Source organism: Varanus komodoensis, unplaced genomic scaffold, assembly GCF_004798865.1.
Source record: "Varanus komodoensis strain SLA01 unplaced genomic scaffold, ASM479886v1 scaffold86, whole genome shotgun sequence".
In the NCBI taxonomy this organism is placed as follows: Eukaryota; Metazoa; Chordata; class Lepidosauria; order Squamata; family Varanidae; genus Varanus; species Varanus komodoensis.
This window is the reverse complement of record NW_025336554.1, coordinates 31,040-47,600: the sequence shown is the minus strand read 5'-3', so window position 1 is coordinate 47,600 and position 16,561 is coordinate 31,040. Positions and strand designations below refer to the sequence as shown.

The following is a 16,561-nucleotide window of genomic DNA, read 5'->3' as shown; positions in this document are numbered from 1 at the left end:
TTTGGAGCTGTGAGAGCATTTTGGAGACAGAAGTAGATGAAGAAAGTAAGTGGGAGGCTTAAGAGAACAAAAGGGAGCTCTTAAGACAAAGCTCTTTGAGTTGAGGATGGGTGGAATATTATGAGAAAGGGAGAAAAATAGCTTATGGAGCCATTAGAGCGAACATTTAAGTTTTATTTATTCTTATCTCCTGACGTGTGAGAATTGGAAGCCCCTTTGAGATATTTAAGGAAAATATGGGGGGAAAGAGGGGAAAGAGGGAAGGAAAAGGAGAATTCCACTTCTGAGCAGCAAGTATAGAGGACCTTCCTTGGTGGAAAGAATCCTGCCAAAAATTCAGGGATCTGAGATGCTTCTTGTATTCCTTCTCTCAGGATTTAGTGATTAAAAAAAAGACATTTTCAAATTAAGATGGCCCATGTATGTTGGAAATGGGCTTCAATGCCTCAGTCATAGGGCTTCTCTGTGTGAATCATTTATCAAGAATCTTCATTCACAATACTCTACAAAGTGGCTTATATGACATCATCATCATCAAGGGTGCCTCCTCAGCCCTTTAAAAAATACCTTGGAAAGTCTGGTATTATCTGGAAATCTTGGAATGGAACATTTACAGTACATATTTGTGCAATTCTGCTATACTGCAGCACCATCATGTGACCAGGGGAAACCCCATGCATAAAGGAGCAAACTTTAATCCTGTAAAACATCCAGAAGCTTGGTAAATTGGCAGGTTAAAGACTCTGTGCAGAGAAGCCTGTAGAGAGAAAAAGGAACTGAAGGGACTTTCTGCATCCTTTTATTTATGTGGGGTTGTGGGAGTGTGGATCTTCAGCATGAATATTCCAGGCCATCACAGGCCCACATGAGTGATGTAGCCAGGGAGATAGTTGGTGATTGTCTTAAAAAAGAAGTTGTCACTGAAGTGACAGTCAAGCTGCGTAGGTTTGGCCTAAAACAAGAAAGCTAAAAAGCATGAAATACGTCTCGGTGCCTGCTTTTGCTTGCCACTCAGGCACAAGATTGGAAAGCTGCAAGTGTTGGGAAGCCTTGATGGCAGCCGCAACAAAGATAATCATGCTCAGTCAGGAAAGACCCTTTTTGCCTTGAACTTCAGCAGTTTTGTTGAAAGATCACCCAGGACCCCTGCAGTTACTTATGACAGCATGCTACCATGTAGTAGAACTCACCGCCAACTACAAAATCACAGCCCATGTACAGACACATTTATAACCTGCTAGTCATGTAGACCAATACAGTGTTCAGTTTCCAGATAATGTTAGTACAATAGCATCCTGTTGTCTTTAGGTCTGACATCAGGTTCTAAATCAAAAAGAAATACTGTTAACAATAGTATGGAAAACTTTACTGATTGCTTGATTGACCTGTCAATTGAGTAGACCATTTTGCAGTTTGGATCCTGCTTAAACATGCAAATGTATCTGATTGAAGGATCATTCAGGAAATCTGGTTTGACAACTACACTGTGCAGGCGCTTGCCTCTGTGGGACTAGATGCTTAGGTGGGTCCATTCAGAAACAAAAGTTTATGTTGTTTCAGCTTTTCTGCAGCTGATGAGAACACAGGTATTTCCTCACTTATAGAGTTAGCCTACAGAAGCTTCTCAGTCCAGCTAAGAATTCCATCTTCTTAAAGTAACAGCAGCACTAAACAGTGACCTGGCTTGGAATGCCGGTGCTTTCTCAGAAAGGGGTGCAGGTTTGATTTTATAACACAAAGGCACATATAAGCAACCCTTTTCTGCCAGGATTTATCTGAATTTTCCCGACACAAGCATGAATCCAAAGGAGCTAAGGAAATGCAGGGATCACACAGGCAATCTCCCTTGGCATGTGCTGGTCCAGAACAACCTAATGAAACACATCACTTCTCTCTTCTCCAAGCCCTCACAAATCAGGTCTCCTTCAAGATAAAAAAAGCTTCTTTCCAAAAACACTGGGGAGCTCTTTCTAATATCACTCCACACTTCTTGGTCTGTTTCACCACACATATGGACCTTGAATGATCATCTCTCCCTGGGGAAAGACAGTCCTTAGCAGAAAGAGCTGCTCCCCACCCCTAGTCTATTGGATTCCAATAAGTGGGAGTTCTAAGCTTCTACCCATTTCCAATGATATGGTATTTTTCAGCCCAGGTCCCAACGTACACTGAGACCAAAGTAGCCCCTCCATCTTCTGCAATTGATTGGAAGAGAATCACCTGGTAGACACGTCATGCCTGCTGCGCCTCTTCTGTTGATTTTCTGGCTGCTCCGACTGGCAGTGCATCAAGGTGATGGCGGGTGCGGGAATGGACCTGGGGTCATTTAAGGACATGGGAATCAGCCCCCTAATTTCCCCACCCTTTTCAGAGGAATAAACATGGGGGCATGAGAAGGAAACTGCCCAAGAGTTGTGCAGTGAGAGTGACCAAAAAGCTTCTTCCCTGTTATCCAAATCCCAGATCTTAATTTTTAAATGAAAACATAGGAAGGGCTGCAAGAGAGCTGCATCCCTTTCCCTGGAGATTCTCTTCCCCCTGTGAGGAGCCCAGATCTGTGGGTGGGAAGAGAGCACTGGGTGCTTGCAGACAGACCGCTCCTACCAATGTTGCTGAGAAGGCATGGAGCATCTCTTCCATTTTTTTGCAAGAGAAAACCCCATCACTCAAAAGCCAGTAAATTAGCATCCCAGAGCTAAAGCTGTAAAAAGCCCAGATTCAAATTAAGTCCCAAATAAAACTTTAGCCAAAATAATTTGGCTAAGAATAAACACAGTTGCAACCTGAGACACGATTGTCTTGTCCTTGCATATAAGGCTAATTTGTATGACTCAGCATGGCCTCGTGGCTAGAGTGTCAGACTGGGATTTTGGGGGTTCAGGTTATAATCCCACTCAGCCATGAAGTTCACTGGTGACTTTGGGCCAGTTGCTGACTCTCAGCCTAACCTACCCCACAGGGTTGTTGTGAAGATAACATGGAGAGAAGAAAGACGACAAAAGCTTTGGTTTCCTACAGGAGAAAAAGGCTGGATAGCAATATAAAAATGAACTGATCCTTCTGCATGTTGCTTCGCCAATGTCTCTTATCACTTTCCTTTGTTGGTTTGTTTTCCACAGGAGCTGCTAACACAGAACCAGGTAAGCAGCCCCTTGATTACCTTTTCTAAACAAGAATTTCACAAGAGTGATAAATTAAAGTGGAGTCTCAGAAACTTAAGAACATAAAAATGTCTGGGAGTCAGTCACTGGGAAAGATTATTTTAAAAATTCAGACAGAAATCTTAACAAATGAACTCTGAGCAATTGCGCTCCCTGATCTGTTTCCAGGCTTCTTGACCTGTTTGGCATTTCCATTTCGTACTTGTCGTGTGCCATGATCCTAAATCCCTTCTTTCTTCTCCTTCCTCCACAGCTTGTGGGAAGCCAGTTAACTCCCCACGAATTGTTGGGGGGCAAGCAGCCTTGGATGGGGCATGGCCCTGGCAAGTCAGCATTTCACTACATGGCAAACCGTTCTGTGGAGGGGCTCTCATAGCCAAGCAGTGGGTAGTTTCAGCAGCCCACTGTTTCCCTTGGTAAGTACCCAACCTGGGAGACTGTGATGCAGCTACAAGGTGTTACCCCAAGGGCAGCAGTAAGACCAAGCAGATATTCCAAGCCAAACAGTCGGCTCCTCCGTGTTGAGCCTTAGCAATGCACAGGCAGGCACAGCAATAAAAACTGAGATGAAGCTGGTGGCAGCAGGAGGGGTGGGGTCCCAATATTCTATTTTACAGAGGACAGTCCTCTACTTGAATTGTTCACGCAGAGCAGTCCTCTGTTTGAAAGTTCCCTCTGTTTAAGTGGCTGTCCATCAATATCCTGGGAAACATTCCCATCCCCGTAGCTCCATGGGTCAGGCATCCACTGTGCCACAGAGATCAGATTGTGGGACTGGGGGAGTTAAAGCTTCTCCCCTACCAGCAATTTCTGGGGCCAGATTTAGAGAGGGGGAGATGGAAAAGGGTTAAAACATCTTTCCTTCTTCCAGGAGTCCTAATCCACTGCCAACAGTAAGAAAGGAATAGTTATTCAATGGCTTGCCCCTTTACCTTTGGACAAAACAAGTTCTGTTTTATGGGTTGAATTCCTACCTGTGATCTTTCCAGCTAAAAACTCAAAATCAAAGCCTGGTTTTGGATGGTGGTGGTGGTGGTGTGGAGGCAGAACAATAGTGACAACATCTATGGGTGACATGAAGTACCCCAGGTTTGAACTTCTGGGTGCTTTCACTTTTTGGCACTGAATATGAACATTTGAGAGGTAGTTCCTTTTCTTTCTTAAAAAGAGATCATCAGTGTGGGTGAAATTTTCAAGGCACCCATATGAAAAACCCATACATCCAAGAGTGCTCATAAGCATCAATGTCAGTGCAATGGGGAGGGAAAATTGCAGTTCAGGGATTATAAATGCAAGTTGCCTGGTTTAGAAGGAGCATGTGCTTATTGGCAGCAGATTCATAACTGAGTATCTTAAGGCAAAGCAAGCTCAGACAAGGTCCAGCAACATGGTGCCCCACAGATGTTCTGGACTTCAACTTCCATAATCCCAGACTGCTGGGGCGTAAAGGACTTGAAACCCAAAACTTCTACAGGTATAAAGTCTCTTCCATCTCACAGAATCCAAGGCCTCCTTGGTAATTGCTATTTGCATTTTTCTTTGTCTTGCCATTTACAGGTCTGCTAACCTAACTAACCTAATTGAGGTGCAGCTGGGGGCCTATCAGCTCTCCGTCTTTTCAAGTAACACAGTAAAATCTGCAATCCAACGGATAATCCTCCACCCTGACTACAACGGCAAGGACGGCTCCTCTGGGGATATAGCTCTGGTGGAACTGAAGTCCCCTGTGAAGTTCACTGACTACATCCTCCCCGTCTGCCTGCCAGGGTCCTCTGTGCAATTTTCTACGAAAGCAAACTGCTGGGTCACTGGATGGGGAGCAATACGACCCGGAGGTAAGAAAAAGGTGGACAGCTGTGCTTTGCAGTGCTCACTCAGACTCTGATAACTTTCACCCCATCATGGTCCTTTCAGTTTCAGGGGAAGGAAGGTACAGCTCCCCATCCTAAGGACTCTAGCTCATCCTTTCCCAGCCTGGTGCCCTCTAGTCTTGTTGGACTGCCATTCTCATAATTCCTACATCACATATGAATGATGGAAGTTAAAGCTGGGAAAGGCGATTGATCTAGGAGAGGCAAAGATCGTGAGGGGCTGGAGGCATGCAATCCAAGCGGGAGTGCAGATCAGCTCCAACGGGGCCAATGCTGCCCAAGCTGGATTCCCTGTGGTGACTGTTCTCCAGCCCCAGTGGAACTTTAGTAAGCCCATCCCACCGACACCTGCTGCACATTCAGAGAGATTCCACATTTCCTTTTACAGCCACCCTACTGGCATTATAACATTATAATATGATAAATTATAAATATTATAAATTATATTATAAATTATAATAAATTATATAATATAATATATTTTATAACTATATAATATAATTATATTATAAATTATAATATGATAAATGTCCATATCAGAATCGATCAAGGACCTAACTATGCCTTCAAGTATTCAAACAAGTTATATTTTGATGCTACCTGAGAATGGATAGCAGGTAGCACCCATCTATCTTTCTTGAAGTGTATGCATAACCTCCCACTGATTTTTATATGCACATAAATATATACACATGGGTTTCATATACACATGAGTATGCATTTCATATATATTTATTGTAAGTGATCTATTTGCATTTATGCTTGACATTTCTATTTCCATTTCTTTTATGGTTTAGCTTTGATTATATAAACTGCTGTTGCTGTTCTGTTGTTGCTGTTGTTGTTGTTGTCATCAACTAAAAGGTTTTCCTTCCTCTGCAGTGCCACTGAAACCCCCACAAACCCTCCAGCAACTGAACGTGCAGCTAATACAACGGGGCAAATGCAACATTCTCTTTAACGAGGCTGCAGGCGACGTTGTGGAGCACAATCCTATCAGGGCTGATATGATCTGCGCGGGTCACCTGGAAGGTGGCAAAGATGCCTGCCAGGTAGGTTGTTCCATAACTTGTTCCTCATAGAGCTGTCAACCCTGGTGAAGAGGGCCAGCCCTCAGGGCTTGGCAGGACAGACTCTGAAGGCAGGATGCAGAAGGTTGGGATGTTCCAGATGTTCTCGCCTCTAGCTCCCATCAGCTCAAAATTTTTGGCCAATGACCAAAGTCCTAGATGTCCTGGGCCATCTAGTCTGACCCCCGGCTCCAGCCAGCTCCACTCTTGAAACGTCTAGCATGTGCATGTCCAGTCTATCCTTAAACACCCTCATCGATGGGGCTTCAACCACCTCCCGTGGTTGAACCTTCCACTCTGCTTCCACCTGGCCCCAATCTCTTTCTCCCAGCTGTCAATCATTTGGTGGTTTCCCAGCTTTTGGGGAGTCCACCTCCAAAACCCAATCCCAAAAGGCTCAAATGCTTCTCCTGAGGCCAGGTAATGCTGCCAATGGGCTCTCTCACTGCCCACAGATAAGGTGCACTGCCATATGCCCACTACTGGATTGCACTTCCGAATGGGTACTCCAAAAAGCAATTCAGCCCTTGGTCTGAAGGAGGCTCAACATCCCTGAACTTTTTTTTTTTAAGATTTTTATTAAAATTTTAAACTAAAAACTAAAAACATCAATCATCAAATACATCGGACGTACTGGGTCAGCCCCTTATGACATATCTTTTTAACATTCTATAATCAAGTTCAGATCAATTTATAAAAATTTAAAAACATCTTTAAATCTAAGCCAAGTCCCGTTTCTCCAGCCAATCATAAAAAGGTCCCAAGTTTGATAGAAGTCAATATCTTCTTTCTCCTTCAGTAATAGAGTCAATCTGTCCATTTCTGCACAGTCCAGAATCTTTTTTAAAATCAGTTCCTCCGTGGGTAACTCCTCGCTCTTCCAGTACTGAGCAAGCGCAATCCTCGCCACTGTGATTAAATGTAGCATCAAATGCATTTCTTGTTTGCTAATATTTTCCGGTATAATGCCTAACAAGAAAATTTCAGGTTTAAAAGCTAAGGGTTTTTGTAGCATTTTCTCAAGCCATTTATGTATTTTCATCCAATACTTTTTCGCATATTCACAGGTCCACCAGATATGGTAAAAAGTACCCACATCATGTTTACATTTCCAACATCCATTTGACATATTTGGAAACATCTTAGCTAATCGACTTGGCGACAAATACCATCTATAAAACATTTTATATAAATTTTCTTTATACGAAGTTGCTAAAGTTACCTTAATGTCTCTCTGCCATAGCTTTTGCCACTTTTCTAATTCAATATTGTATCCAAAATTTTGTGCCCATTTTATCATAGTTTCGTTAACCTGTTCCCCTTCCATTTTCCTGTCAAGTAAGAACTCATAAATTCTTTTAATCATTTTCTCATCTGTTTTTAGCATCACTTGATCAAATGCTGTTAGGTCTTTATAAAACCCCCATATTTTACAATCTTTAGCATATCTTGATTGCATCTGCACCTTATACCACCAAGAGATATTGAGTCCCTATTTCTTGTATTTCTTGATCTAGCTTCAGGCCTCCATCCTTATCCAAAATATCATCATATCTTATGATCCCTTCAAAATTCAATACATTTGGATACACAAAAGCTTCCATAGGTGAAAGTCATCTTGGTAATTTATTATACAATTTTGACTTTAACTTTTCCCACACTGACATTAATGGTCTTCTAATAAAGTGACTTTTAAAAGTCCCATGAGATTTAACCTTCTTGTACCACATATAAGCATGCCAACCCATTTGTAAATCATGACCTTCAAGATACAAAATTCTCTTATTTCGCAAGTTTATCCATCTTTTAGCCAAGTTAAAATAGATGCTTGGTAGTACAACATCCAGTCAGGAAGACCAAAACCCCCGTTCTTTTTGGTTTCCTGAAGCATTTTTAATTTAATCCTTGGTTTCTTCTTTCTCCAAATAAATCTCAAAATTTGAAGATTTAAATCCTCAAAAAAATTTTTATCAATTTTTATGGGAATCATTTGGAACAAAAACAGAAGTTTTGGTAGTATGTTCATTTTAACAAGTGCTCTTCTTCCCATCAAAGACAGTTGTAAATTGGCCCATTTTTCCAGATCATCTTTAATATTCTTCAATAATTTATCATAATTGTCTTCTTTCAAAATTGTGCATTTAGCTGTAAGATAGATTCCCAAGTAGTTAAGTCCGCTTGTTCTTGGAGTCTTTTTTTCTGATCTTGTGTTAGATTTTTAACTAAAAGTTTCATTTTTTTCTTTATTTATTTTCATCCCTGTAACCTCACCATATTCTTCAATCCGTTGTAAAAGTTTAGGGATTGTTACAAAAGGTTCCTCTGTTATGAAGACCAAATCATCTGCGAATGCTTGCAATTTATAAATTTCATCCCTAATTTTAGTACCTTTAATGTTCTCGTCATCCCTGACATTTCTATTCAAGACCTCTAAAGTCAGAACGAACAATAGGGGTGACAATGGGCATCCTTGCCTTGCACCCTTTTGTATCTCTATAGCCCTTGTTAGTTCTCCATTAATTAAAATCCTGGCCGATTGTCTTTGATAGATACTTGATATTCATGAATTTTCCCCCAAACTCCATTTGAGCCATCTGTTGCTTCATGAATTGCCAATTAACATTATCAAAGGCTTTCTGGGCATCCTAAAACAGTAGAGCCATTGATTTTTCCGTGTGTGTCTCACAGTATTCTAGGATATCCAACATTCCTGATCTTGAGGACAACTGCTTCCCCACTCCAACATGGCTTTATGCCCAAGAACCAAACCTTTAGAGGTGGAAGTTCTGCTGAGAAGAGTCCAAGCACCACCTGGCATTCTTACAGATTTGTTAAACTGAAACCGAACACAACATGAGCAGAACCCTCAGAGATTTCTATATGGCCTCAGTCTGGCTGGATAGAAAAAATCTGATATCAGAAGGTTTCTCATGATCATGTGCTAACTACCTTCTCTCTTGCAGGGTGACTCTGGAGGACCCTTGGTTTGCAAATGTGCTGGAGGCTGGACCCTGGCTGGAGTCGTGAGCTGGGGCGTAGGATGTGCCTTGCCCAACCTCCCTGGTGTCTATTCCTCTGCTCCTTTCTATGCTAAGTGGATCTACCAGCATATACCTAGCATGAACTTTGTAGGGTGCAGAAACGGTGGGGAAGGTGTGAATGGCAGTTTGCAGCATGCCCCTGCTCTTGCTTTCCTCCTGATGTCCCTTGCATGGGTCTTCCTGTAAGATACGCATCTCTCCACCTTCAGCCCACAATTTATCCAGATGGAATATCCCTCTCCAAAGTGCTGGTGGGAGAGCATTTACATTTGTCCAAACTGTGTATCTGCATTACCCATTTCAACTGCTTTTAAATTGCTCAGTGTGAATTTCAAGCCTGCGGTCTGCCTCAAGGAATGCTGGAAATGGAGATGGGGCTGACACTTGCTTATTCAATCAAGAGCTTTCTTAGTGAGTTGCCTTCAGGGCCAGGCCAAGACATTTTGCTGCCTCAGGCAAAGGACAAAATAACACACACACATACCCTCTTCTACATCCAAATAGACAAATGAATCTGCACTTCAGCACTTATACGGAGTAATGGCTTCCACTTACAGCTTTCTGCTGCCTTGCTGCTGCCTTCCAGAATCTTCTAGTTGAAGCAATTACCTCACCCTGCCTAAGAGTAGGGCCTGCACTAATTGCCTTATACCAAGCCAGACCATTGCTCTATGTGCTATCTACACTGACTGGGTTCAGACAGTGTGATACTCAACATTCCAGAGTTGAGTGTGGCTTGTTGTTGAAACATGGCTTGTTGTGTTGTCTGAACCTACCTGTGCTAATAAACCATGGCTTGTTAACCATAATGAACAATCCATTAAGAGAACCCATAGTTTGTTGTTGGGTTATGAAATGTGGGTTGTCCACCATGGTCTGTTATCTCAACTAAGTTCTGAGAAGGTGATAACTTATGCTTCAACAACAGCTCACAGTTCAACAGCAATCCATTGTGTAGGAGGTTATTGTGTTGTCTGAAACCAGTCACTGACTGGAAGTTTCAGGTTGGAGCTCCCCCAACTATTTCTGGAGATTCCAGGACGGAACCAGGGACCTTCTGCAGTCAAGGAGGTACTGTGCCACTGCTACATCACAGCTGTACCTTGGTGTCTTCAACCAGCATTAAAAAGCATCTTTGGTGTTTGCAGCTCATTTTTTTATCCTGTGAGAGATTTAAGTGACATGGACAGAAGTGGCAAATAATTCTGCACATGGGTTTATGAGATAGTGAACTATAAATTTACTTTTAGGCAGTATTTCATGTCCATCAGGTATTTATGTGTATTATCCAGCTATAGGTATGTTGCTATATTCTCGTACATGCATTAGCATCCAGTTTTATACCATTAAAGCAATTGTTTTATATTATTTATAAATACTGATATAGATTTTAGTGCTCTTCCTCTTTGTATGATTATATGACCACTGTGCATCTTAGCTGAATGTGTTGAAAGAAATATCAGGGATTATTAAAGCCTCTGGAAATATTAAACAAACAAACAAACACCCACCACAGTGGTTTACACATACAAAAGTTAACACTTGGCAAGTTTACAACCAAGAACCAAAAAAGCAGTAAAAGTGTGAGTTAAGATTTGCAAGACATAACATCACATCCTCCACAAGGAGGCAAAGAATGCATGCAAAATCCTCATTCTCCTAAAGCAAAGAAACCAAGTGGACCTGAGGGAAACTACGTTATGAAGGGAGTGTGACTCTATGGAAAACAGAGGAGTCAAACTGAAGAAGGGAAGTTCAACCCATTCTCAAATCAATAACTGAGCCTCAGAAGTCATGCTTGCCCTGAAAATAATATACTCAGAGCACAATCCTGTCCTCCCAAAATCCTCTGAGAGGTGCAGGATTATCCAAAGTCTCAGCTCCAAGGTCCTTCAACCTCAGAGCTGGGAATCTGAAGGCCAAATTCCTGGCCACCCCTCCCTGCAGCTGGTGTAAAAAGAACCATGCCAGCTGCCCACTCACCCCCAAAGCCACAACTGGGCCTTGGAGGGAGGGGAAAGGGGCAGGCTGGGGGTGGGGAGGGAGCAGAGGAGGCTGGGACCATGGACCCAATTGGAGGGTGTCCCAGCTACATTCCCTCCTTCTCCTCAGCACTCTCCCCAAAGCTGGAGATCTGCATAAAGCACCCTGTGTGAAGCAGGCTGGCGGTGGGTACCTCTCCCATGCCCCACTGCCAGCTCAGAGGCTTATGTGCGTTGAGAGTGGGATTGTACCCGGTGGCTGAAGTATTATACCCCCTTACTCACAAGTATGCCACATTCTACTCAGTGGGACTTACTTCTGTGTAGACACATATTTGCACTGCAAGTAAGGTTTTTTAAAGAAGCAATATAGCAAACCCAAAACCAAGATGTTTCCTTTTGCAATAACCTCAACGAAGATTCAGCATATCTGGGATATCTAAATTTCCATATGCAGTTCATACATTTGAACAAAACAGGATAGATAATTATAGAATATATGTTTAAATGTGGAAAGAACAGTATGATTTTCAGACTGTTGAATGATAAATGGTGGCTGTTCACTGGACCAATCTTGTATTATAAGACCACTTGGATGCAAGATATGTATTGTGTGCTTGTGGTTCCTCATTCACAACTGTTTATGGGCTCTTTATATGATACAGTGATCTTCGAATTTCACTTGTTTTTTTACCGCGTGTTCCCATGTTTTGTTCTTTTGTTTGTTTACAATGGGAAAAATAAAGTGTTATTTCTTAACATGCAGTCTCTCCTGGCCTATTTAAGCTGTTATCCTGCCATAAACCATCTAGAAGAGTGGAAAAGCAGGAAAGGAAAAGCTCTTTCTACAGAGCTTGAAATCCTGTTCTGTGATGAAGCAAAGTAGAAATAAGTATTAACAGCCTGGTGTAGAAAAGCTCCAACTTTGCAACTAAAAATGCTCTCAAGAGCCACTCACAGCATCCTTGTTAGTCTCTAAGCCACAGGCACATAACGTAAAAGCACAGGGGCATCCACGCATCTCATAGGTTCAAGCCACATAACCTATAGAACTTTTATAAACATATTTCAAAGGACATTTGGGAAGCATTCCTCATAAACACACACCAGCCTCATGGAAGCTTGCTCCAATTTTTCTTCAATTACAGCAAAAAGAAAATGATCAGAGCATGAGAAAATTTCCTAATTAATATTGTCTTCAACAAGATTCGAACAACCCCCCCCCTTAACTGGAATTATTATTTTAACATTTCTAGTTGCTATTTCTGAACTCCATTGACCATGATCCAGAAAAAACACAGTTGGGAAAAATGCAAAAAGACAATTCATGTAGTGTGAAATGAAATGAAGCGAGCCGAACCGAATCGAGCGGAAATTAGATGAGACCAAACCAAACCAGCCAAGACAGCCAAGAAGCAAAAGCAAGCAGTGGCAGATGTCCGTGTGAGTTTTCAGGTGATTTTCATGCAGGGTATCTGGGCTGGCGGTGGGTACCTCTCCCATGCGGTCAGCTCAGAAAGAGAGGAGAGAGAAAAGCACATACTTCTTCTCTCATGGCAAGAGACAAGGTGGGAGAAAGAAATGGGCAAATGGTCATGTAACCCCTATTACTATTCCAGGTGGGATGGGAGGAAAAAAGGGTCAGGCTTGTTTTTTCTATGGCATCAAACCTTTTCCTCCCACTCAAACTAGTGGGCTGGAGCATGCAAGGTTAATGCAAGCAATGATACATATATCTAACAATACGATTGCATTGTAAATCGGGACTAGGAAAAATTGACCTACGGAAGTTAGTATGGTTTAATTTTGTTGTAAGAAGCTCTTTTGAGAAAAGCATTAAGGAGACAGTCCATTCTTGTTGAGCAGAAGCCTTTGAGCTTAGAGCTTCATAGTCATCCTGTGCAAATCATAAGCCTACCTGCTGTTTTCACTCAGCAGTTTTGCTGGACAGCTTTTTTGGCTGCCTAGTAATGGCATGTTACTATATGAGAGCCAGTGAGGCATAGTGGTTAAGAGTGCGGAACTGAGACTCTGAAGATCTGGGTTTTAGTCCCCGCTCAGCCATGGAGATCACTGGGTGCCAGTCTCAAACCCTCAGTCAACCTACCTCACAGGGTTGTTTTTTGGGGGACAAGATTTGAGGACAGGAGGAAGAGGAGGATCTAAGCTGCTTTGAGTTCTTTAAAAAAAAGGCAGGATATAAATCTAATAAATACTGGGAGAGGAGGCTGGATCAACATCAGGATAGCTCATATCTTGCCCATCCCAGTCTCTCTATCCTCCTGCACCATAAAGACTTGAACACTTCTTTTTCCCTTCTCTGGGGTGCCTTTCTTGACCTCAGGGTGCAATGCATTCTGCACCAGCTGCAAGGGAGCCAGGGTACAGTTCCCAATGCTGAGATCAGAGCACTGTCTCCAGCCTTGGAGCTGGGAATCCAAAGTATCCTTTAGCCTCCCAGATGATGTCTGGGGCCATAGGATCATTCCATCATCATAATCACCATCTGTAACTATAAGATGGTTGTGTAGCTCAAGACATCGATTTCTTAACATGTTTTTTTAAGTATCTCCCTACCGAGGAGGAAAACATTGTGTACAAGGCTGAAAGTTTCTGGAGTGTTTATGTTTGTTTATTTTGCTAACACACACATTTAAAGGAAATAGCCTTTGATTGGATTGTTTAATAATACAAATAAATCACCCAGAAGATGGCTTTTCTTTACTCAAACCAGGAAATACGTGTATTTAATAATATGTTTATAATTACAATGCCAATTATAATTATAATTTTTATAATTGGCATTGGCATTGAGGCCAGTCAATTTGTGAAGTAGTTTGCCAGTTTTAAAAAAAGTGCACACATGTGCAACAGTTAGGGGAAAATGCATATGTCTATTAGTGAAACAGAATATGAGAATTAGAATATGCCTATCCATGAAAATAATATATAAAATGTAGTATATTAGGTAACATGGCTTACAAAAATAAGTTTATTGGTCAAAATTGTGTACAGATTTTTTGTGTGGACTTTAAAAAAATAATATGAATCACAAGTTAATGTGCAAACTGACTGAGCCAAAGTTAAGACTAAAAGAGAGAGAGGAGAAACTGAGAAAACCAAGAACTGACAGATTCACCCATTCATATAACTTCATTTACTTTACAGATTCCAGAAGACACTGAGATGGATGTAAAGATGGATGTCATTTTTTTGCGACTGACTGAAGCTGAGCCACTCAGACGAGGAGTCCAGAAGAAACGGGGACCATGCAGGTTCTGCTTTTCATGTTCACTGGGTGGATGCTAAAAGGGACCATGGCGCAAGGTACAAGAGGCCTGGGGAGGGGCCGGCACAGTTCCGGATTGCCCAGAGGGCTCTGAGCATGTCCAAGTGAAGCCCACCTTCAGAACTTGCATCTCAATGTAGAATGGCTATTCGTTCTTGAATATCTGTGTAGGACCAAACAACGTCACTTAGTCTTGAGGTCCCAGCTGGCAAGAGGGATCTCTCCCTGCCTTTTCCTTGCCTGCTTTTGTGAAGATTTGTTTGTTATATTTATATCCCACCTGTTTTTCTTCCAAGGAACTCAAAGCGGCTTACTTTGTTCTCCTCCAGCTGCTCTCAGTCTTATCCACTCAACAACAACCCTGTGAGGTAGGTTGGGCTGAGAGTCTGTGACTGGCCCAAAGTTGCCCAGTTGGCTCCATGGCTGCATCGGGACTGAACAGGGGAATATAGCTGGGCTATGAGCAGTGTGGCCAGGACGAGTCATTAAAAAGCCACCATAATATCAACACTTCATTTCTTCCATGGAGTTTAACAGACCCTGGAGTGTAGGGCTTAGAGTGCTGGACTGGGACTCAGGGAGCTATGGGTACTAAATCGCCTCTATGCCATGACACTAACCAAGCACTCACTAGCTTTCAGGCTATCCTACCTCACAGGACTGTTGCTTTGAAGATAAAAGAGAGAGGATGAGGAGGACTGAATAAGTTACCTTGCGTTCTTTGCAGGAAAAAAGAAAGGATATAAATACAAGAAATGAATTTATTTATTTTATTTCTAGCCCAAGTTTTCTGGGTGGTCCACAACAATTAATCAAAATGCAAAAAGATACAACAAAAATGCAAATATAATAAAGCACAGTATAAAATTTCAATATACGGATTTTAAACAGCTTAAAAATCCCAATATACAAAATTATAAAACAGTTTAATATCTAAAGCAAGCCAGAGTCCAAATCTCTGAGAATAGGCAGGAAATAATAATAACAACAACAATTTTTAATAAAACTAGACCTAATTCATATAGCTGACACAGCCCATTAAATGCTTGGGAATAGAAGGCAGTTTTGATCTGAGCTGGAAAAATGATAATGTTGGTGCCAGGAAGACAATTCCACAATTGTGGGGGCCACCACTGAAAAGGTCCTCCTCGTTCCCTCTTTCTGACCCTCCTTTGGAGATGGCAGTCAGAGGAAGGCCCCAGATGTTGATTGTAAGCTCTACGTAGATTGAGGTAAGGACAGGCGTTCCATCGGGTATTGCGGTGCCAAGCTCTGCATAATGCATGCATGTTGGATCAAGGGGATTGCTCAAATAGGTATTGCCCACACCAAACCTTAGTCACGGTGGAGTTGATGCATCACCAGTTGGGCAGTACCATGATAACATTCCTCCCCAGTATAAACAACAGCTGTTCCATTGAGAAAGAAGAAACCACATTCTGAGGGTGGAACTGAGTGCATTGTGCTCGGACAAAAGCATACGTGTACTCTCATGCACATAAAGATGCAGATCCTGTTTCTAAAAGTAAAAGACATTGGACTTCACGTCTAGCTGGAAGTTATTTCCTGTTATATCGAGACATTTAAAAACTGTTTGGGCTCCTTGCTCATCACCTCTTCTCACTCTTAACTTGCCAAATGCTTTCATTCTCTGTTTTAGATCTCTGGCCAGCCACTGGGCTGGTGGGCCAAACTAGAGCTGCTTTCTGGGGCAGCCCATTCCCACTGAAGGATCCCTCCCATATCCTGCACATTGCTAGTGCAAGGAATGGGAAGTCCGGGGCCCCAGTTCTCTTGAGAGGGTTGGCAGGTGGTGATTGGAACTGACCAGCCCATATGAGATCCAAAGGTTTCTGTTCGTGCCCCAAAGAAGAACTCTAGGGCAGGAGGTTGGAGAAAGCAGGTTGCCTTTGACAGCTGCACCAGGCGGCACCAGTCATTCTTGCCAAGCAGCTCTCTTGTTCTGGACTTCCTGCCACAATGGGTTGTGTTGTCTGGGTTTGGATGACACAACAAGCAGAAATTACAGAACAAACTATTGTTTCTTATCATGGTTTCTAAGGACCAAAGTTACCATGCTGAAATACCACAATGGGATGTGGAGAACACAACAGGTAAGAAAAATAATAATATATTAAAAAAAAAAA

General features: G+C 42.2%; 1 protein-coding gene across 1 annotated transcript; it reads left to right on the top strand.

The window, feature by feature from the left end:
• Positions 1 to 865: 865 nt before the first annotated feature.
• On the top strand, positions 866 to 9,325 carry LOC123016541 (serine protease 27-like; the record flags this gene model as incomplete). The annotated part of the gene is made up of 6 exons (XM_044417053.1): positions 866 to 941; positions 3,120 to 3,140; positions 3,385 to 3,577; positions 4,719 to 4,996; positions 5,915 to 6,084; positions 9,066 to 9,325. Coding segments are annotated over exons 1-6 (998 nt in total), but the record flags the coding sequence as incomplete, so codon positions are not given.
• Positions 9,326 to 16,561: the final 7,236 nt, after the last annotated feature.